The sequence below is a fragment of the Thunnus albacares genome, chromosome 21, assembly GCF_914725855.1.
Source record: "Thunnus albacares chromosome 21, fThuAlb1.1, whole genome shotgun sequence".
Classification (NCBI taxonomy): domain Eukaryota; kingdom Metazoa; phylum Chordata; class Actinopteri; order Scombriformes; family Scombridae; genus Thunnus; species Thunnus albacares.
The window spans coordinates 13496410-13520327 of NC_058126.1; the positions used below are offsets into that span (position 1 = coordinate 13496410).

General features: G+C 41.5%; 1 protein-coding gene across 2 annotated transcripts in view; it reads right to left on the reverse strand.

The window, feature by feature from the left end:
• Positions 1 to 23918, reverse strand: part of flt1 (fms related receptor tyrosine kinase 1) — a 34774-nt gene that overhangs the window by 8986 nt on the left and 1870 nt on the right. Inside the window, exons 2-15 of one of the 2 annotated variants that reach the window (XM_044339614.1) lie at positions 22991 to 23087; positions 22165 to 22370; positions 19117 to 19241; positions 15189 to 15354; positions 14934 to 15070; positions 13765 to 13936; positions 13427 to 13544; positions 12993 to 13162; positions 12693 to 12840; positions 6862 to 6985; positions 6333 to 6441; positions 3987 to 4292; positions 679 to 825; positions 469 to 600 (exon numbers count right to left, since the gene is read on the reverse strand). In XM_044339614.1, the coding sequence (XP_044195549.1) occupies positions 469 to 600; positions 679 to 825; positions 3987 to 4292; positions 6333 to 6441; positions 6862 to 6985; positions 12693 to 12840; positions 12993 to 13162; positions 13427 to 13544; positions 13765 to 13936; positions 14934 to 15070; positions 15189 to 15354; positions 19117 to 19241; positions 22165 to 22370; positions 22991 to 23087 (2157 nt within the window). Of the gene's footprint in view, positions 1 to 468; positions 601 to 678; positions 826 to 3986; positions 4293 to 6332; positions 6442 to 6861; positions 6986 to 8842; positions 10564 to 12692; positions 12841 to 12992; positions 13163 to 13426; positions 13545 to 13764; positions 13937 to 14933; positions 15071 to 15188; positions 15355 to 19116; positions 19242 to 22164; positions 22371 to 22990; positions 23088 to 23918 lie in introns of those variants that run through there. The other variant, XM_044339615.1, reaches the window with a different exon arrangement.

The window sequence follows — 23918 nt, forward strand, 5'->3', positions numbered from 1 at the left end:
CAACACCTCACACCCACAGCCACTCCTCTCAGACCCGAGCTGGGAAGCGTGTCCGCCACTGCTGCCAGGAGACCGATGCTCAAACTGAGGGGTAACAGAGCCACATGGGTCTTGTCTGTCTTGTCACTGTCTGCCACCGGACGTATAAGCTACTGTGTGTGTGGGTGTGTGAATGAGGAAAACGGAACAAAAGACTGTGTCCTACATTGGGATTATCTTAAGACACACTTTGATCAATGTTTACTCAGAAACTGTTAAATATACATTAAGACTTCTGTTTATATCTTGACCATCTTCCTCCTGTACAATTGACAGACTATGTGATGTGATGCATGTCTGTACATCCAGACTATACATCTATTTAGAGAACTGGGAACAATGGACTTTAGACGTAACCATATATGGAAGAGCCTCATGAAAAAAGCCAATCAAAGGCAGAGATGCTTGAAAGATACTACAGATACTTACTGTTGACCCATATATAGGCAGAGCTTTCTGCAGACCCCCTGTCATTGGTGGCCTGGCATGTGTACAAACCCTGGTCCTCCACTGTGATCCGGTCAATATGGAGGGTTCCCTCTTCTGGTGATATGACGATGCCTGAAGATGGTGGTGCAAACTTTTAGACACTAGATAACAGCTTCTGTTTGCATATTTAAGGTAAATTGTTGTTTTTACCTGATCCCTGTGAAAGAGCACGTTCATTCTTGTACCATATGATGGTCGGGGGTGGGATGCCCTCAGAGGGACAGCTGAGGGTCACCGAACTGCTCACGTTGACAGTACAATCTGTTAAATTATCAAGCAGCACTGGAGGCTCCAGAACTGAAAGGAGAAGCACACACCATGTGTAGTATGAGTGCAAAAGTCTGAGAGTCTGAAAGTTTTATGCTTTATGCTACTTTAAACTTCAACATTTCTGAGGGGAATTGTACTTTTTACCCTGCTACATTAACTTATATTAAGGTTTTACATGAACATATATAAACTGCTTAAAAATACAGTGCATTTTTATTGATTAACTACTCAACAGTATATAAAGTAGCTAGAAGTATCTCCTCTTTGACCAATTGCCACATTAAAATGTTGTTTACACCAGCAGCAATGCTGGATACAGTGAGGCAGATGAATGCCAATCACTCACATATTTTCTGGTCATGTAAAAAACATTTTGGGAGAGGGTTATTCTTCTGGAGAAGATTTTAGGCTACAGGAGTTTTGTTGTGTTTTTTTGTCCCATGTAAAATAATTGAAAATTAAATAAAAGAAAAAAATACAAAAGCACTAACATAATATTACCTTTAAGTAGCTAACAGTTGGCTATTTATACATCGAGCAGACACAGAACAACTGTGGAGTCTTGTTTCTGGTGAACCTGATGAATATTCACTCTCCTTTTTGCTTTGTTTTGGTCTCTTTTGGAAATATCTGGCTCTTCAGCTGCTAAATTAAACTCCACTGTGTTCACCAGCTACTTGCTAACGTTGTTTGTCTTCCATTTGGCACTGGGCAGGTAATGTTCAGTGGATTTTTATAGCTTTTTCCTGTTGTGTCTGAAAACTGTGCTGCGCTAGTGGTGTGGCTGAACAAAAACAGTAAAGTTGAAGGACAGAAAACCAAAACAATGAGCTGAAAGACTGTAAAAAGCTCAATAGACCTGAAGGAAGCTGCAGAGTCAGATGATAATTCTCTCTGGGTTTGTTACTACCAGCAGCCCTTTTCACATTACACAAAGTTATTTGATCCATTGTTATCATAAAAATATCAATCATAGGCACTTTAGGGACATTTTGCTGTTAATGTTTGTACTTTTACTTTTGTAAAACTTTGAATAGATGACTTTTACTTGTGCAGAGAGTATATTTTACAATGTGGTATCTCTAGTTTTACTTCTTCTGCCACAAAAGCCGCCAAAAAAAAAAGATCTGTGTTGACATTTGTCTCAGTACATTTGTAGTTATTTTTAGACCAAAACACGTTTGTGATGAAGTGAAACCAGCGCTATTTTTTCTGGACCAGTGCCACTCTCGGACAATAATCGGGCACTCGCAGTGACACATTTCTGCAAAAGAGTGGCCTTGGCTTCAACCTGTGAGTCAGCTGACGTTCGTGCTCTCCTGGGCCCCTTATTCACCCTGAAATACCCTGCAATACAAACCCAATTCTAAAAAGCGACAACAATGTAGTATTTCATCATCTGGACAGTTATTGACCTGTTAGTACACACAATGAGTTGAATACAGTTGTTCAGTTTCCTTCTCATGCACTATAATTACACTGTAATACACATACACTAAAATTAGACCAAATGACTCATTGCTCCTGGGATCTTTTTAGCCCCATTTTTTTGTTTTTTGTCCCTCTATTCTCCCCCTTTTTCTCCCTTTCTAGCTCCCCCTCTTTCTTTCTGGTCACCCTGTCTCTCTAATAATTCCCTTGTGGGGGTCCCAGGGGAGGAAGTTGACGTGTTGAGCCCTGATTGTATGAAGAACAGCAGTAAAAGACATGAAGAAAAGTCACTTAACCAAGGCGACTGATTGTTGTTTCCCCTATCTTCCTCCTGGACAACAATTGATGATTGTCCACGGGGGCTGGGGCCTGACAGTGTCTGATTGGCTGATTGTTCCTCCGGCCCTGTGTAGGGGCCTGTAAATGTGGCATTGTGGGAAGTGCCATTGTGTGCTCTTCCTCCAGACAAGAGCTCATTCCCACGTGAAAGAGGTGCTGAGCTGGAGCGCAAGAGCAAAGGCAGGGTGGGGCCCCAGGAAGCCAAGGGGACCCAATTCCCAAGCAGCTAGATCTCTGTGAGAGTGGGTGTTTGTTTGTTTGCATGTATGTGCAACATATGTACATATATACGCAGAAAACATGGGGAGGTTGTGAGTTTAAGTCGAGAATTTTCCAGAGCTCAACTTAAAACTGTCTTTGAAATTTAGTTATTAAGAATCAAAATTCAGAAAACAGATTTGGCCCATGACTCACTCAAGGCCCTGAGACAATAAATAATTTCTAATTTCTGGTATGTTCTCGGGCCCCTGCTCAGCCCCTGAATCATTCAACTCATGAGAACTGTTTCAGTTCCTCTGCACAATGAGTTGCGTGGAAACAAAAACAGGGCCAAAAAGATTTGAGACTTATGAGCTATAAAATATGTAATTGTGAAACTGAATCACTATTGAATAATGAATACAAATAAAAACTTTTGATATCATTGAGATAATTTATAGCATTGGAATATTGCACTTTAAAAACCATCCTTCTGAATTTATGTGCTTTGAATTTCCCTCTTATAAATTAGCAAAATATAATTTCAACTTTGTTTTCACGTATTTTTTAGATTTCATAAATTCAGATTGAAAATTCAAGCGTCCAATATTTTAAAAGAACTATGTCTGAGTTGCGTCCAACTCCATTAGACTTTTATTCTATCAGGTTACGTTTTGTCAGTCATATGTGAGAAAGAGAAGTTCAGATCAGTGACTGGAAACCTCTGGACACTTGAATTTTCTATCTGAAATTGTGAACCTGCAAAAAAAAAAATTTGCATCCTAAAAAAAAAAAATTTAAAGAAAAAAAAAAAGTCACCTTTTAAAAATTCAAAGAGGGGAAATCAGATTACAAATATATGCATTCAGATAATTGGTTTCCAGTGTCAAATATTTTATTGCTATAAATTTAGTGGTAGTCAAATTTCAACATTAAATGTATTTCAGTATTCTATTGCTTACAAAATTGAAATGATTATGGCCTTTCTTTGCTTCCATGGATTTAATGTGTTTTTTTGTTGCATAATCTAAAAAAACATGCTTAAACATGATCTTATAATACTGATATAAATGAGGCCTTTGCTTGATCAACTGCTTTTTATAAAAAATTCATACAACAAAGTAAAACAGTTAATTTCTCTTTAAAGTAAGTTTTCCTTTCCGGTACATTATTGATTATAAGATTATAGATGCTGAGGACAGAGAGGAGAGACGACTTACTTGTGACCACCACCTGTGCGTCCAGGTGTGTCACCTGTCCTGTGACGAGGTGGTGGGCGGAGCATCTGTAGGTCCCAGAGTCTCTGGCTGTGATGTTGCTTAGCAACAGGAGCAGGGAGTGGGAGAACTCCCCTGATGTGACCTCACTACTCAGGGCAGGACTCCGGGATCGGGCACCCTCTGTGTCGTTCACTCGTTGCCATGACAACGCTGTGAACAGGTACTTATTGGCTATACAGGTGAGATGGAGGTCTCCGCCCTCTCTAGGTTCCTCCCTCTTGCTTACACTGAAGCCTCCTGGGACGTCTACGGGAAGCACAGGGAGACAAAAAGATGGATTGATAAAAAGGGAGAGGTGAGGAGGGACATGAACAAAATATAAACCGCTGATCTCCTGTTTGATAAATGAGCCCTCTCAGTTTCTCGACATGTGTGTCTGGATCCTGAAACGTATACTTTTGATAGCTGATTCCACTTATCCTCCATTTTTGTAGGCTAACCTTTGAAGACAATGTTGAATGCTGTTGTGGGTAAAAGCAGCTAGTGGAATACAGTGAAAAGGCTTTTTATTTACTTTAGCCATTTGAAACTTCCCGTGGAAACGGCTCGAGAGTTTCCTGATGGCAGATAGTGTTTATCTTTCCCGAACACCCCAAGGCCTCCCGAAATAAAGCGGACCTGCCAGTCCAAGGAAGTGCGCTGCACGGGGAAGTGGAACGATAAGAGCCACAGGTTCCTGTTTCGCTCTTGCTCACACACTAACAGCTCGGCAGAGTCTTGTACACCAACGCATACACACACTAAAAAACACATGGCACAAAAACCTTACCATGTATCCCGAGTAACAAATCAAACCTCATGTCACACACAAAACTACAGTATGAGCACAATGCACGTACGCTACTTTGTTCTGCCAAGTATTTCAACCTACATTAATGTGTGTTACTTCATCTGTGACACATACACACTGTGCATCATAAGGCGGTTTGACCTTTTCTGATGTGGTTCTAAAATTTGTACCCACTGAAGGGTCATTTTTTATTTTGAAGAATGAGCAAATGGCAGATTATTTGATAGGGAAAAGTTTCATTTCTTCAATTTAAAAATAACTGAGCACCGTTGCATTGTGACATATTGGTGGATGCTGTTGCAGACAGTGGTGCAGTTTTAAACTCCGCATCATATCCTGTGTCAGCGGCACTCTGACCCAGCTGCAGGATCTCTCTGCATGTCTCTCACACTGCGCCTCCTGTCTCCCTGACTGTGAAATGAACGTAACACAGCAGTAAAATCTTTATATATTCTTCTGAAAACTCAAAAAAGTAATTTCTCCATCCCTTCCCCATCTTCTCTGCTCTCTTCTTGTCTGTAGCTTTAATTTCTTTACATTTTATTTATCTGTACCTTTCACTAATGGTCAATCAAAGACATTTTGTCTTCTACTGCATGAGTACAGTGTTTCTTTTACTTCTCATAGAAATGAAAATCTACACATTTAATACACTATACAAACATATTTTGCAGAATCATTGACATCTTTTAAATCACTTCTTAAAACTAATCTTTTTAAAAAAAGAAAGAAGCCTTTCATCAATGTTAACACACTATTTTATCTACAAAATGTCTTATCCGTTTTACTATTATTATTACTTTTATCTTATAATATTGTTGGACATTTGATTCCATTTTATATTGTAAAATCTGATTTTATTTGCCTCATTGGAGTCCTGGATTGTTTTAATCCTGGTTCAACTGTGTAAAACATATTGTATAAATAAAGTTTATTTGAACTACTATTATATTTTCTTTTGGCAATATTGAGTACAAGATAGGAAAGAAGGCAATGTGTTCAATCTATTAGATACTGTCTGTTCATGATTAAAGAAAGTCACCAGATGATTGATGAATAACTGACAATAACTGACGTCATATCAGACCTCAAATTAGAAGAAATAATATTTTGGGGTGTCCTTTTTAAGGTCACTCTAACCCAAACAGATCAAAAGACTTTGGCATGACATTTAACCTTTATTCCTTACTCTGGATGAATACCCAAAATATAGATGTGAAAGTAATTTTGCAAGCCAAGAATGACAAGGCATTAAGTGGATCAGCTGATGTACAGTATGCCTACTCTCGATGTAGGAGGAGGACGTCAAGAGAGAAAAGTAATCAGGTGACAAAAAGAAAACAGAAACTGGTTATTTAAGGGCTGAGAGGGAATTTGAACTAGATCTTTCCTACTGTAATTAGTTCTCTAAGCCTTGAAAACAAAAATCCCCTGATTTGCACAAGAAGAACAACGCCCATGTGCTATAAGAGGTGATTCATCTCATCTGGTATCACCTGTGATGTAGAAGTGGATGTCTAGCTGGTCTGTGCCTGCAGAGTTGGAGGCAACACAACGATACACTCCAGACACAAAGGCCTCTGCCACAGTCAGGACCCCCACCGTCTGTGAAAAGCACAAACATCCGCATGAGCAAACCGGCACTTAGCACACTGTGAAACACACACACACATTCATAAGGTTCATTTCTCGTTACCTCTGCCACTGATGGCAGGGATCATATTTTCCATGGGCTCGCTAAGCAGACAATAGGGGTCCCTGAGCCAGACCTCCTGCCCACTTCCAACCCAGTGGGCAGCTCAACATGCAAGCTGTCGATAAGTATTGGTAGTTAATGTGGTGTAGGTGTGTTTCTGTGTGAGTAAGAGCATGTGAAATACATGTGATGATCCCCTGATGCAACTTCTTTTCAGTTTAGCGTATTTTAGATCAATTTTCACCACAGAATCTGCAATATCAAGACGCTTTCTGTGTTTTTTTTTCAATTGCAGTCTTGCCAATGTCAGCCAAAATCCTGTTACCCACCTTTTTCTTCCCCTGAAGCACTTCCTGTCTGTGCGTAACACTCAGGATGTGGTTGTGTGTGGACGTGGCGGGGATTCTCTCTGTCACAGGGCTCCATAGGGAGGAGGACGTCGGACACACACACCTTGTAGAAGGAGGAGGAGGAGGAGGAGGAGGAGGAGGAGGAGAAGGACTCAGCTGTGTTGACACAAGTCATATTAAGCTGCTTCCAGGTGTGTGTGTGTATGTTTTTCTCAGCTGCGCTCAGCATGAAAATGCCTTGATCGTCGCTGCTTGATGTTATTATTCACATAATCACCATCATCATCATTACCATTTTTATCAATAGCATCACGTCCTCTCACCCTGTCCTGCAGGCTGACAATAGTGAATCTTTGGAGTGCTATGTAATGCTGGAATGTTCATCCATGGAGGATGCAGAGGTGGTATTGTCATCCTGTGGATCAGCTTCCTTCCATTCTTAACAAATCATCCCACATTTCCAGGACAAGAGTTCCTGTCCCTCTCAATGACTCTAGTCTAAATCCATAGATTACACACCAGTAAAGCTATGGGAACTGGAGCTTATGCAAACAGCTTTGTGGTTATTTCTGCTCATCGACTGATGATGAAGAAAACTGAAATCATACAGGAGTTGATGTCAGGCCTTACAACACGCTGATGATAATTTTGGAAATGAGGAAGGAGGAGGAGGCGATAAAATAGTGAAATGTGTGATGAATTACAGTATTCTTCATCTACTTCTTCATGTGTCATAACAGCTGCAGTGGTGAAACATTCAACTTAGATCAAAAAAAAAATCTGAATCATGCATATTTGGTCTAATTCGGGTTTAAATAATACTCTCTTTATTCCGCTACACTGGCAAATAATTATTTCATATATCTATGATCAAATGTAACTGTAAATATCAAGTAGTGTAATGTAGATATGCTAATACTCTCTACAACAAAGAATAAGTAAATGTTGTTATGAATAAAACTTAATTTTAATAATTTAATAAAGGCGATGAGTGCAGCAGGAAACAGCAACATAAGAAATATTGTTAAAAAAAATAAAATATATTAATGAAATAAAGCTGCACTGATTGATTCTTATGAACAAAATGGCAAAACACCAAAAAATATTTCTACATTTCTTAACATTTAGTTTGTGTTTGAGTCTTTATCTTAACACTCATTTAAAAGTTGCAAAGATTGGGATGGACGTGTTTTTGTGCAACACAAATTGTAAAAGTTGGCTTGAAGATGATGATAATTATGTGAATTCTATCTATCTATCTATCTATGTATGTAGACCAATCTCATACACCAAAGAATGCAGCTTCATTATTTCACCAGCTTCACCACCCTCAGTGTAAACTATAATTTCCACAGTGTTCATTGATCCTGTGCCTGTTTATGGATGTATCCCTGCCCCTCTTTGCTCCCTGTCTCTGTCTGTATCCTTGTCGTCATCCTTGTCTGTCTGTCCTGAGCTCCTCCCTGAGGTTGGTTCCTCTCTTCTCCCTGATTGCTCTTCCTCTTGGCATTTAGATGGGACCCACCCTGTGCATGACACCGCGAGTCTGACACACACACACATATACACACGCATGCACATACCCACACCTGCTACACGCTCCCACACACGCACACTCACACGGGCACAGATTACACCAGCTAACACTCCCACGCTTCCCAGGAAAGGCTCTCTCACTCACACACAAATATGATTAGTTAGATGAATGTGTGGATGTTAGAAACACAAAATTACAATCACTCCACAGCCACATTCACACAGTGTGTGCCTGCCAACAGGGTGAGCAGCTGTCTGGAAATATGAATGAGCTGTTCCAAGTTGTGTATCAGTGGGTGTCATCTCCTGCTTTTTTTTCTTCCTGTCCTGTTTCACTGCCTAAAATACACTTTGACCACTGTCCCTGTCCTGCATGTTCCTGTTTCAACCCCGAAATAACCACAGAGCCGTACCATACACCATACACAAGTATAAGCAAAGTTTAATGCAAAAACACAACTGATATAACACTTCAAAAAAACAATACACCTTAACAGTTTCATACAAAGTTGGCAAATATTGTCATTTCATCATATGTAAGTTAGTTGTATAAAATTATTAAATATTAGATTCATATATTACTCATAGAACATCTGTATACAATGAATGGATCACATTGGGAGACACCCGTAGAATGGGACACACACACACACACACACACACACACACACACACACACACACACACACACACACACACACACACACATGCACACAAAGACGTTCCTGCGCACACTTGCTTTACACACTCGCACAAACAAACAAACACACACACACACACACACACAGATGGACTGCACTAAAACACTTACGGCACTCACTCTCTTAAAATGGCTTGTAGTATCACACATACACTTGGCTGTTTTTTTTTTAATTTCAATACAAAGACAAGAGGGCTGTTATACTGACATCATTTGACAAACAAACATTAGACATTTTGACATGGGAGGACACTGGACGACACAGGATGACACAATATGACAGAGGGCAGTCATAGTCTCTTGGTCTGTGGAGACTTCCTACATGGTAGGCGTCTGCTGCTGACCGTTAGTCTTTTAATGGAGAACTGTAGGCATCCCATAGTGAACAACACAAAGCTTGTCCTCTCTCCTGTTTCACCCATCCATCGCCAGGTGAGCACATTTGACCCTCTACCGGTGGCTAAAAATCGGAACAGAAACTCACAGCTTTTGTGGATGTCAGAATCAGATCAGGGCTTGGGACAGGCACGGTTCATGCGCCCATTATAGTACCACTCTAGGACACAATAAAAAAGCAAAGCAGCTCCAGAAATGTGGCTGGTGGATGGATGGAATTGCACTTCTTCTGGCTCAAAATGTCTGTGAAATGTAAAAAGCATAAAACAACTACAGGATGGCTGGGTGCGAGGGGAGGACTGAAACTTGGGCAATGGAGGAAATAAATAAATAATCAGTAAAGCAGGTGTCCTTAAATCCTTAGTGATGTGGCTTATTTTCCTCCTTGTTTCCTGTGTCTCCTGGTCTTCACTGCTCAGCAGTGTTCCAAGTCACTTTCCTCACTTTCCACACCAGTTTAGCAAGCACAGGATCATCACATGGGATCACTGGTAATGTCACTGAAGGTTCTGGCTGCGATGGAGAAGCGTTGATGAGTGTGTGGAGGTGGTGGTGGTGGTGGTGGTGGTGGTGGTGGAGGAGGAGGGGGAGGAGGGAGCTCCAGGGTGGGGAGTTGTTCTTCTGTTGAAGTGGAGGATGCTGGGTTGGGGTGGAGGGCAGAGCTGGTGAGGGAAGGGGTTGCAGAGGTATGTGTGGGGGGCAGCAGAGTTGGGGTGGTGGTGGTGTTGGTGGGGGGGGGGCTCTCAAGAATAGATCAAGCTCTTGAGGAAGCGGACTGTGCCACGTTTGAAGACGAAGGGACAATCACGCTGCTGGGAAGCGTCTCGCGTCGGAGAGGAAGCCAAACAACAAGAGGAAAAGCGCTCTGATTTTCGCACAGGAAGCCCAGTGCGCCTCCTGCCCAGGCCAGATAAGAGCACTGCGGTTCCCAGGGCCAGACCCAGGAGTGGACCCAGGACCCAGGCGCGAGGCCCCCTCAGCCTGGCCCAGCCTGGTCCACTGTCCCTGGGCCTCCTCCAGCGCGGCGTCAGGCTCGTGGTGCAGCCAGGCTGCAAAGAACAAGGGGCCTAGTGAGGATCCAGCCAAAAACTAGTCTAAAGAAACACACTCAACACAGTCACTGAAGCAGAACCAGAACAGAGCTTTACACAGGGCCAGTAATCAGCCTATGAAGAGGCCAAATGTAATCTGCTGGGACGTTACTGTGCAGCTGGACCTTCTCAGTCTGTAGACATCTTTATGCTATGTTGGATTGTTTTCTAATTTTCTGGTTTGTTGGGAGTATTTGCCTTTTTTGTTGGATGTTTTTGTTTTGCTTCTTTTTCTTTTATACCAGATATTTAGTGTAATTACTTATAGACCAAAGTAAATTTTGAATTTACTTGCATATTAACCCAATCTGAATTAATTTAAATCTAAATATCAAGCGATGACTAAACTAATTCATCATAAAATAATTTTCTTACCACTTTTATCATGATAAAAGATAAAACATGCTCTCAAATATGCTGTTTGTCTGCACAATAATACAATTCTGAAGTGCAACTGCAGCAAAATTTCAAAAATAGTTATAACCTTGAGATCTAAATGTAAGAATGAAACAGATCTTCTAAATAATGACGACATTTCTTCAGGATGAAGCGCTTACATCTCTCTACCCAGTGAATATCAGATATTCTAGCTTTGCCATCTGGTCTAAAAGATCTTCATGTACATTATGTAGATTACATTTGGCATAGATGGACAGATGAAACCACACAGGCGGCACTTCGGCATGGCGCCATGTGAGAGTGCCGGGGTTAAGGGTCAAGTATGCCGATGATGTCAGTGTGTCTCGGATGGGGAATAGAGTATGGGCGGCTGCTGTGGTGCTCTCAGGTAATACTTAACCTTTCTGACTTGTTCATGAGCAACACAATAAGTGTCTGACCTCCAAGAACAACTCAATCAATGTTTTTGGCAAGTGCCTGCTTGAGTACACGTGCATGTGCGTGTGTGTGTGTGTGTGTGTATGTGTTAGTACTGTCACTGTGCAAGTTGGCTAAATGACTGTCCCTCTGCATCTTTGGGTTGGGCCATTTCTCATGAGAACTTTATATATAGTGTCTGTGTCAGATATAAGAAAAAGCATCACAGGATGCGGTGTGCAATCACAATAATAAACAGGCCTCTCACCCTGTGTCCTGGACAGGAAATTCATTAAATCATAGCGTTTGATTTGGAAACCAACAAATCGTGACTGAGAGCACGGAACTGGCCTCTATTGAAGTGTGTTTTTTTTTCTCTGTCCTTTCAAGTCTGAGATACACTGTGTACTGTGTCTGTGAATGTACCAGGCACACACACACACACACACTGACACACACATACGCGCACACACGCAACACATTTGTACGCACTTAAACAAACATATGGAAAAGGACACATGGACAGTAAGAGAACAAACATATGGGAAAAGAGTTGCTCAAGCAAACAAACATATAAACACAGACATGATGACACACACACACACATGTGAGTTCACGCACACACATTTTCACACATTCCTGCACATGAAAGGCCCCCAAAGGCATCTGTTCTGGTTACAAGGAGGAAACTCTGTCTGAACATATGCTGAAATAGACAAAACATGTCTCGTTTTCAAAAATCACATACACACGCACACGTGCACGCGTGCACACACACACTACACACCACCGAATTAACAGACAACAAATAAAACATCTTTATCATGTTTGAAAAATTACGGCACTAATATTATTTATAGCCAAAATACACACAGATGTGTAAAGATTAATTGAATATCAACCAATGAGAAATTATTATTAAAATTAAAGCATAAAAATAGCATATATCATCCTTTTTTTGCATAGTGCAGTTTAATTTGTTAAAATTTACTGAATTGATTAATTAGAAAGCAACAAAAGACACAGAGAGCTCAGTATTGCTGTAAACTCATATATTCTGTCTTATATTTTGTTTTTTTGGTTGGTCTCAATGTGTATTTCAAACAGCTTTTCATTGTTCTGTTTGTAAAAAAAAATCTGCAACTTTGTAAAGAGACCTAAGGATTCTTATAATTTTCAAAAATTAACGTTCATGCAGACTGACACTATTCAGGTGTCTGTTTTAAATTTCATTTTATAGACTTTTTTTTATGTGCTTATGAGCTACTTACAGGCCTTTGGATGGGCAGGCGTGCCAGAGCCACTGGATGTGCGGAGGAGGGACACCATGGGATGTGCAGTGCAGAGCTTGTCTGCTCCCCTGTGGCACAGAGCCCGGGTCCTGCAACGACACAGCTTTCTCCCCTATCTGAGGACTCACTGTCAGCCAAGAAGCCCACACACACACACACACACACACACACACACGCACACACACACACAGATACAAGAGCAAAGTTTAATCTCTGAGAAGAGAGACAGACAGAGCTAAGGCTGATTGGTGGGTGAGGAATTCAATCAGTGTTTCTCACCGTTGACCACGAGTGTGAGCGTGAGATTCTGGTAGAGTCCATGTTCCTGGATTCGTACCAGGACGGTGTACTTCCCAGCATCCTCCTCTGCCACATCCCGGATCACCAGCGAATTCTCGTCCATGTGGTATCTCGAGCATTGCTCTGCTGCCACTTGGCCGTCTTTCAACCTGTCAGAAAAAAAGCAACGTTTCAAGAAGAGTTTCAAGGACAGCACTTTTACAATTATTAAAACAATATGAGCCACAATCTTTGTCAATCGCTGGTTGCTTAACCAACATCATCTTCCTCAGGAAATATGGCGGAAATTAAAGTAGACTTTATTTAGAAATTACACAAAAAAGGGAATTATACACTAAAGAGGAAACTTTCTCAGAATTCTAGTGAAGCAGTAGGGTGTGGTTTCTGATCTAAGAGTGCAAGTGGTCTCTTACCAGATGACTTCAGGAACGGGGAATGCTCTGAGTTTGGGAGTGATTCGATAAGATTTCTGTCCTGCTTGAACTTCCATCACAGATCCATGTCTTGGCTTCAAACGGATAAATGGGCGGTCTAAAATTTAGGAAACACAGGATTAAGTGAATGAACATAACTATTGTGACATTTATCCCTCACCCTCAACAGTGATTCAGTCTGTAAAAAAGGAAGTGATAGTATAATGAAACAGAAGAAAACATCAGAATGATACTCATGCAGCAGCTGCAGCAATAGTGTATGATTAATCCTTACGTGGTTGAATGATCTAAGGGCGTTTCTGAAGGAAAAAACTCACCATACACAGTAACATTAACTTTCTGTTGTTTGGTTTTTTCACCGCTGGTGACTCGGCATGTGTAGAGGCCTCGGTCTGCACGCTGGAGCTTCGGGATGGTCAGAATACTGTAGAATAACATGTGCGTTCTGTGTTTCAGGAGCCTTTTGGTGGTGGAGCCGGTGTTGTTATTCTGGAGGTGGACAGGGAGACAAAGCCGGAGAATTAACGCTGATGGCTCAGCTAAGAGTCCCTGCACGTTGTTCAAATTAAATTTGTCAAGTTGTGAATCCCAAAGCTGGAGAATTTCTTACATGGAAGTTAAAATAACTGGAGTGATGTATTTATATACTTTATCTGCATGGTAGAGAGAATGCATGCTTATAATATATACTGTAATTACATTACAAAGTAATTAATATTAGTTGTAAATGTTAGATTCTCTGCAGCACTTTTCTAAAAAGTGACTATTCCTGATAAATCCCACAGTCCAGAGAGATTTCTTACAACCTGGCGACACAAAAGTTGCTGTTACAAATGGCTGCCAACTAATCTATAAAACATTAATAAATGATCTATTAACTAACACAATTTATACAACTAGTTATACACCCGTAATGAAATAAGCCTTTTTAAAAAGTGTACTGGTACTTTACTGCAGTTGAGATCAATTACATCCACATTTGTTATAAGTAAAGATGTTGTCCATTCTGCTATTTGAAATTGTAAAACTTCAAAAAAAAATTCAAAAACTTTTTAAAAAATGGCAGCTTATACTTTGAATACAATAAATACATAGTAACCTTCTACTTTTGCTCAAATAAACTTTTAAAGAAGAACTTTTATCTATACTCAGGTTTTAATTAGATTATAAAAAATTCTTGTACACCATAATATCTTAGTGACAGGTACGTAGGATCAAAAACTCCACTCAGCTAAAATATCAATAAAGCGACTAGTATGTGTACTTGAGCTGGAACGGCATGTCAGGTTTTTTACTTTAACAGTCTGTCAGCTTGTCATCTTATTTCAGATCAGACACAGTGAAGTGACTTACTGTTCCCTGAAGAATATTTGAAGGCAACAGACTATTAAACCTCTAGTCAGTCTCTGTCAAAGGTCATTTGTCGTCTAATCCTGTTCTTCCCTGGTTCATACAAACTCTCTGCAGACATGAATGCACGTCTGACCTTTCCAGGGTAGTCCCAGGTGATGTTGACTCTGGTGTTCAACTCCCCTTTAGCAGTGCAGTTCAAGACCAGTCTCTCTCCCTTCAGGGCCTGCACAGGACGACTGCTGTTCAGATACACCTCCATGATGTTACTCACTGGCACAAGAGAGAGAAAAATATAGGAAATGATACATAGAGAGGCCAGAGTGGACTAGAGGGGAGACACATGCATTTTTACGTGTGATTTATGTACTGCTGCGGAGTGCGTGCTGACCTGGTCTGTGGACAAAGTATATACGTGACTTGTGTGTTACGCCGTCAGTGGTGGTCTGGCAGTAGAAGAGGCCAATGTAATAGAAGGTGGGAGTTCGGATGGTGAAGCCTTGCTTGCTGCTCCAAATAATGTTCCTCTGATCTGGACTCAGGCTGTGGTTGGGGAACTGTGGGAGGAGTAGGCAAAACACTTCAAATGTTTGACTGTACCAAAACCATGAGAACACACATCAAGCACAACTAAAACCTCACGTACAAGTGGGGAAATTAAGGCCCCAGAAGACTATCACAATGAGGAATTTTGATACTATAACCACAAAAAATGGAAATAAGGGTGGAAAGGCTCACTTGTGAGAACTTTGCAAAAACAACAACAATACACCCGAGGAAACATTAGCATTTGTCATTTGCATCACTGCCAGAAAAGAAAATAAATGACATGATTTTAACGGGAAAATGGCTCAGCTTCTCAGCGTCAATAGAAACATGTATCGAGTCCAGAGTGAGAAAGTGTTTTGTGCCAAATCCATGATGAATTTTGAGTCCTGAGGGGCAACTCCAAGCCAAGAGAAAAGTATTTATTAACAAGACTAAGAGTCTACAAACATGCCAGAGGCTCTATAAAACTGTAACACTCATTGCAAAAAAGGGGGAAAAGGCTATTAGATAGATTAACAAATTATTGGACAATTTGATTTTGAGCTGATGATGGTGCCAGATTGAAATATTATAGGGTCACCAAAGGTTCATGGAGACCAATAATGTTTGTACTTGATTTCATAACAATCCAGACACAGTTGAGAAATCTCACTAAAAAAATGAAAATATAAACCTCATGGTGGTGCTAAAAAAGTCAGACAATCACTCACATCAGGAGGATTCATCTTTTGGGGATCCTGATCTTCATGACTGTACAAAATTTCCTGGCAGTTTATCCAATAGTATATGAATAATAAGTTGTATTTGAAAATAGCATTTTTTTTTTTAAACCTGAGGCTAAGTCCTTCTAATGTTGGCTATAGGTCTAATTATATTCAAAGCTGCATCTGTCACTGCCTTGTTTAATTTTTTGTGAGATTTATCCAGGCTGAAACTGGAGACTTCAAGTCTCAAGATCTCATTGTTGTTACTGACTCAAGTCCAAGTCTGCAGTTCTGATGGATTATGTCCTTGTTCACGTTTACTGTAATGCAGAAGTGGACTTGAGAATGTTCTTTCGCTGATTAATGTAATTTTTGATCAGAAGTTGTCCCAGCTGAGCATTGGAGCCAGATATTGAGAAGGCATCAGATGCACAATCTACAATGTCTTGACTCAACTTGGAGGCAGAGCATCAGCTAACGGTTCAGCGTTAGACACTTTTTTTTCAACACCTGAACAAAACTGTATCCACTTAAGTGACTAATTTGTAGAATTGGGTTTGAACTAAAATCAAACTTTTTTGGCAGCTCCTTTGTTTGCTTTTAAGAAACAGATCTATCTTGGTCACAAGTCCTTTTTGGGATCAGTGGATTATTTTTGGTCACACAAAAATCTCCAGCTGATGCCAACAATAGAGAGTCAGATGAGTCAAAAAAAAAATCTTCACATGAAGCTGTCTGTATTCTCACAGGGTTCGTTTTGTAATCTGGTTTCTTGGCTACCTTGACATGGACTCTTGTGTAACTGTGTAACCTTGTTGTTTTCTTCGAGGCAGACTCAAGGAAATGTTTACTAGAGTTTCTGTGACACAGTGGAAGCCTCCCACCCTCTCTCAAGGGAACAGGTGGACCACCCCCCCCCACCGCCACCACCACCACCACCACACACACATACACACATCCCCCCTCCTGCACCCCCAGTGTGAACTGGCTGATATCCCCCCTCTCAGAGTGAGGTGACCCTTTCAGACGCCGCTAAGCTCCTCCTCTGTCCCTCTCGGTCCTGTAAAGTAGCCTCTCACTCTCCCCACCTACAAAACTCACTGGCGCCCCATCTAAGTGCCCTTAGTGCCCTTTCTGCCCCTCTTACCCTCATCCACCAACCAAACATGGAGGCAAGGCGAAGGTGGGGAGGCGGTGGTAGAGGTGGAGACAAGAGGAGGAGTGAAAAGAGCCAGAGGAGTCAGGATATGAGAAACGTGACTCCAGTCCATCTCCTTGCATCCTGTTACTACAGGATATAGACATTTGGACTGGAACCCCAGGTCAACCCCGACGTCCCGGACCTCCGGGACCTCTCGGTCACTTTCACGGCTAGAAGCGAGAGAGTCAGGCCTCCTTGGTATTGTTCCCGCTGAGAATGGTCGCATTAAAGATCCAGGCAAAGTGCAAAATCCTTCCAGGAAAAAAACACTCCAGAGGCCAGTGACATTGAGAAGATTCCTGGTTCAAGCTGGCCAGCGGAGGTCGAGAGGGGTGAGAGGAGCGAGCGGGAGATGAAGGAAGAGGAGGAAAGCTATTTTAAGAATAATTACCTTAGTAGTTCCAGGCATTTTTTGAGGAGATGGAAGCAGGACAAAAACATGTGTGTGTGTGTGTAGCCATGTCTGTTTTAGGATCTGATTCAAAGTTTGGAGAAATACTAGGATGTGACAAACAAGGTCTGGCTTGTCCAAATGTTTTTGCACTTCCTGGATCCTAGACATTTTCTTTTGTTACAGCTTTCCTCTTGATTTTTTTAAGTCAATTAAATTAAGTCAAGGAGCTTTGAAGTTTAAGTTGAAGAAAATTACTCATGTGAGTTAAATAGAGTCATCTAGGCTTGGGGACTACATTTTAAAAAAAAGGAAACATGCATTATAAAGTAGGGGCAAGACTTGAGCATTTACCAGACAGAGAGGGTCTGGCAAAAGATGCTCTTGAGTTGCATTATGGGAAGTGTAGGATCTAAGATTTTCTAGAGCTTGACCCATATAGAAACTAAAAGTAAAGATATCTCAGCCTCTGCTTCTGATTTTGACTATTCTTTTTAAAACCTGTCTCTCACAAGTACCCCAACATTATGAAAGTGTAGTATTAAATTGCTTTAATTCATTTTTTTCTTAATTGTTTTCATGCATACAAAAAACAAACGTGGGCATTATTCACCAGAGCCTACTGTATGACAAATACTGTACTGTAGTTATTCACAAAAAGCTTCCTACAATGACGCACAAACCACTATATTAATGATCAGCACTCCTGATTAAAGAGATTGGACTGCACTTTGATCTGCTGAGGCCAACAGTAGCTGCTTCTGCTTCCTCCTCCAGGCAAGCCAGCTGTTTAAAGCATCAGGGGGGAAGTTGGCAGCCAGGGTTGCTACTACAAGAGGTGGAGGGTGAGATGTGGGAAGTGGTGCTGGCCGGGAGCCAACGGGGCACTCCAGACCCCATGTCCTGTCTCCAGGGGTAAGAAAGAAAAAAAAAAAAAGCCAACAGGATGACGTGGGCGCCGCTAGATTGGAAAAAGCCCGTAAAAAAGAGAGGCATCTTTGGTTTTCTTGAAGATGCGAGCAGACAGACAGTTTTGTTTCATCTGCAGACCAGCAAACTGATACATCAACATGAACACATGCAGACAGCGAGCACTCCAAACGCTCGTCTTTGCACTTAGTAAGACTGTCTGCTCTCCCCCTCACTCAGCACTCAAGCACCAACACTCACAAACACATCCGCACACACTTTCACACATATCCGCAGACGGACACAAACAAACGGACACACTCGCCACAGAGTAATGGCTGCCAAGATAAGAACAATGTTGCGAATGATCCGGAGAAGGAGAAACAACGGGATGGTGCATTGTGCGCATATGTGAGCCCTGATGGAAAAAACTGACTGGGACAAGTGATGATGTGCAGAGAATGTGAGTGTAACGTTAAGTGTGTAGATACACTCGCTACATGTAGAAAACACATCCAAGGTGTCAGCATGCTTGACAGATCATTTCTTTTTTTTCTGCACTGACCTTGACCAGCGTGGTGGTGATGTTAGGGTGGGTGACCCTGCAGGGGATGACCAGTGGCTGCTTCTCCTTCATGTACAACACATCTGGGCTCATAGCCGGATGTTCCACAAATGGCTGCTGGCTGTCTGAAACCCAAACACTGCGGTCAGGGACGCATATGGTACAGATAACAAGCATGTGAAATAAATGCAGAAGCAAAGAGTTTTTGTTTCTTACACACCAATATCATATGAAAACAATGAGAATATACAAGCATGTGTCAAGTTTAAAGGGTCGGTTCACTCAAATGACAAAAAATATAGTTTCTCACCTCTAGTTGTATCGAGCCACATGGATAGTTTCAGTGATACTTGTCTGGATTTTAAGATATTTGTCTCTAAGGCTACTAGTAGAACTGCAGATCACTCTGTTTTGTCCAAACAACAGCTTAAAAACTAGATATTCATTTTAGAGTCGTATAAAAAGAGACTATCAGCAAATCCTCACATTTAAGAAGCTTGAAAAATGACTGAAATTATTAACCGATTATCAAAATCTGTCGATCGACTAATATTTCTGAGATTTCTGCCTCCACCCCAGTACACTGGAGGTTAGTGGAATTATGTTTGTGATGTTCAAAGCATTGAAAATTGACATTTAAACTGATTCTTTGGTAGAAAGTAGTTCTGATGAAGCTTTTCACAGGGACAATTTTTGCAAAGAGGAGCATCTGTTAAATAGTTCAACTTTTTAATGCTGTGAGCACAGCAAATGAAATTCAATTTGCCTCTTGTTTTTAATCTGTCTTCTTTCCAGGTCCTACCAATTTGGCAGCACCTGGAAGTTACTTGACATCTTCCCAGATTTATATTCAATATGTTTTAATATGGACCCCTAATATTGTCATGCAGTTTCTCCATAGTGGATTTTGGCTACTTTGTGCAGTACATAAGACATCTACTGCATCCTCCTCTGTTGCTCTTCTTCAGGTTTCTTCTTTTTGTTTTGTGTGTTAAAGGTTTTTTTGGGAGATATCGGGACCAGTCTGAGGACAGATTGTAAAGCCCTTTAAGGGTAATTTGTGATGCATGATTTTGGACAAAATAAATTAATTAATTGACTTGACTTCATGTAGTGGGGTAATCTCCAAATCTATGGTCAAATAAGCCCCAAAACTATTTGCATGGCAAGATACAAGAGTTAAAGGATAGGTTCAGAATTATTCAAGTAGCAAAAGTCAGGTGCCCGAATGAGCATTGAAACATTGAAACAGGTTTTGCTCGCTGTAATCATTCTCTCCTCTTCATACTGACCATTAGAAGATCCCCTCCAAATATGCTTAAAATGTAAGCGATGGGGGACAAAAAATGTATTTAAAGGTGTTTTTAAAGTCTTTTTAGTAAAAAAAAAACAAAAAACCCCAACCTTCTTTGTCTCAACTGACAATGGTGGTGATGGTGGAAGAACAAAAGAGGGACTTTGGCACTAAAAAGACTTTAAAATATATTGACTTGATTTGACTAATTTGGATGACTGAAGCTTCATATTAGCTTCAAATAAACTTAAATACATTTTTGCATAGAAGAAGGACTGTGGATTTTATCCCCCATCACTTACACTGAAAGTGCATTATAATCTCTTAATGGCCAGTATGAACAGGAGGAATGATTACAGCAAGAAAAACATATGTCAATGTTAATTTGGGCACCTGATTGTTGCTTTATGACAGAAAAATTGTGAACCCGTTCTTTAAGAGAGAAAATAATCCTTTTTTGTAATTTTGAGCAAACTGAGCCTTTCAATTCATGTGCACATAGGAAACCAAGAAAACAATCACCTGCTGCTCCACAAACACACAAACAAACACAATTGCAAGTATCAATCGCAACAACAAACAAAAACAAACATACACACACTCCTAAACATACACACACCCATTCATTGAATACCCATTGAGCAAATGACTTCAAGTCAACAATAAACACTCAGATTGTTTAGAGGCAATCAAACGGCCTCTCTGAGCTTTCTCCTCCCTGCTTGACTACTGTAATATTTCTGTGCCATTGAAAGGTGTGGGTGTTGCTCAGTGTATTGTTTGTTACTGTAGGGTGTTATTCAAGGAAAGCAAATCTCTGAACATTCGAACAAAAGTACCCCAAGGACTAGCGGACTGAGGGTTTCCTTCTCTTGCTTTGATTTCATATAGAGGGCTCGGGGAGGAGGCATCGTCTGAGCAGAGCTGCAGGCCAAGTCTGATGCTTAATGGACATGGCGACCTGAACGATTGATGGCCCCCGAGGGTCCTGTTGGCCAAACAGTAGCATGCCCTGTGACCCTGGCCTCCAGCCCAGCTCTGTGCTTAGATAGCGACACCCCCCCCCCCTCAACCAGGACAGGGAGGAGCTGCCCCGGGCAGACATCGTGCCTCCTTTGCCCCTGGATACTACTGAGCCACTGGCCTTCATCTTATCCTTCACAGCTACACCTACACACACACACACACACACACACACACACACACACACACACCTCCCCGCCGCTACCTTGTAGAGACACAGCGACATCCCCTCCCAGCACACCCCCTTCAAGCCCTTCCCCTCCTTCCCCGAGCACAGGATGCTTCAAGCAAGGCTGAGCAAAGCAGATAAGGCTGATGCCCTGGGAAACTCTGCCCAGGCCTGAGCCTTTCAGCAGCTGGGCTATTCCTGGCCTCGAGGTAGCACGTAAACGAAAGTAAAAAAGGATTTATATATAGACGACAGGGAGGTAGACACGGGCTGAGAAAAGAGAGGCAGGAGAGGCGGGGGGTGAAACTGTGCCAGAGTCATCAAGAAGGATGTGTTGTTGGGACAAACTGTGTTTAGATATAATTGGCTCTCTGGCATTGGTCTGTATTTAGCACCCACCACATCCTGTTTAACCTGGGGATATAAACAATAAGCATGCAGGGGTTGAAGGAGTGAGGGGTTTCTCTATGAATGTGAGAGAGTGTGCAGGACAGCTAGAGAGAAAGAAACACAGTCGGAATAAAGAAATGATCTGGGTGATGCTCTTCGACCAGTGTCTTACCTGTGATATATACATAAACAGAGGCCTGTTTTCGGATTCGGTGTCGGTAACGGCAGCGGAACTGGCCAGTGTGCAGGGTCTGTGCACGTCTGATTGTCACATGGCTGCAGTAATGCTGGTTTGTCCTCCCACAGCGAGATTCCTGCATTTGCACCTGATCTCTGTCCAAGCCTGCTGGGAACGCCCACGTCAGCTCCCAGCGACCCCTGGTCAACAGGTGCAGAGTTGTGAAAGTTTGCACTTCGAATACACTTGAATGTCAAAACACCTTTCAGCTAATGATTGTTTTAATATGTGCAGGTGAGGGAACGATGGAATAAAGCCTCATTAAAATATGTTTCCAGAGATTTAAATTTCTCTGTCTGGCCTGACAAAAGGATGGTATAAAGAGGTTTTTCGACTTTTTTTTTGACATTACAAAGATCTTTTAAAGTCACATTCTTTATGTTTTGGTTTCTCCTTTTGGAAAATGAGAAAGAAAACTCAGATTTGCAGACACTGCTGGTCTGGTTTTGATGAAACTTTACTGCATTGTTCTGTCATTAAAAAAAATTGGCCTTTTGAAGACGTCTTCTCTGATGTGGAAGCATCTTAAAATGAGATTCTTCCTCCCAGAGACCTTCAACTGTACTGAGTTTAACCTCAAAACAATGACATTCTCTACAGAAAAAAGTCTGCAACTTGTTTCTGCAACAACTCAGTGTCCCAATGAATGATTTAATTTCATCCAAAGTGTGATTTAAAGGTGTGAACCATGGTGCGTCTTCATCCCACCTCAGTTCCAAATTAGGGTTTTCTGTCTCAGATCTATCTACCTGAAACTCACCTGCAGTTGAGCAGTAGTGTCTGGTTGGCATCCAGGACCAGCTGCCGGGTTTTCACATCCAGTATAGGCACGCTGTACTTCCCCTTTGGCTCTTTATCTGCAGAGGTAGGACAAAGGATGAGAATACAGGTGTAGAGGCAACATCTCATCACTGATTAACTGCAAGTGATGGGATTAGTTGTCTGATGGCTTTTCTTGATCCACATATGAACTCTTTTATTAATTGGTGCTCTGCAGTGAGGTCAGAGGTCAAGGTCAGCCTGTAAAGAGTCTTGAGGAGGGTGTACACTTGCTGAAATGGGACCATTTTTAAAGGAAATCCTGCAAGACAAAACACTTTACAACCAATAAATAGTTGGGACAGTTCCTGTAAGCTCCGTCACACCAGACTAAACTCTTAACTGACTGCTGGTCCCTGCTGGTCCCAGTTCCCAGTTCCACAGCACGTCCCCCATCCAGGACAAAGTATCTGTGACCCTTCTCACATCTCCTTGCTCAGGCCACTTGACAACTCGTGTGGAAATGCGTAAGCAGTGTCCCTCTTGTTTATCAAATAAAGACATTTCTCCACTCCATCGCTGAGGTTTATTAATGAGAGATAAAGACTGCTGTCTGTCCGCCCTTCCTTCCTCCAAACAACAGCGGAAACATCATTCAGGGAAGTCCGTCCTTCAATGTGACTGCTCCTTATAGAGTGTATAACACACGGCTCCAAATACTCTCCACAACACAGTTACGTTACTGCCGTGTGAGAAGTTAAATCACTTGTACGGCAGCGAGTGAGTTTATCACTAAAGTCCATTATTACCACTCATTGTCAGCATCATTGTTCCCAGTGGATGCCCCATTGAGCAGATCTAGCATTACTCACACTGCTAGCACTTCCTATACAGTTTCCTTGGATTTCACAGTGTGTGAGTAGGCAAGA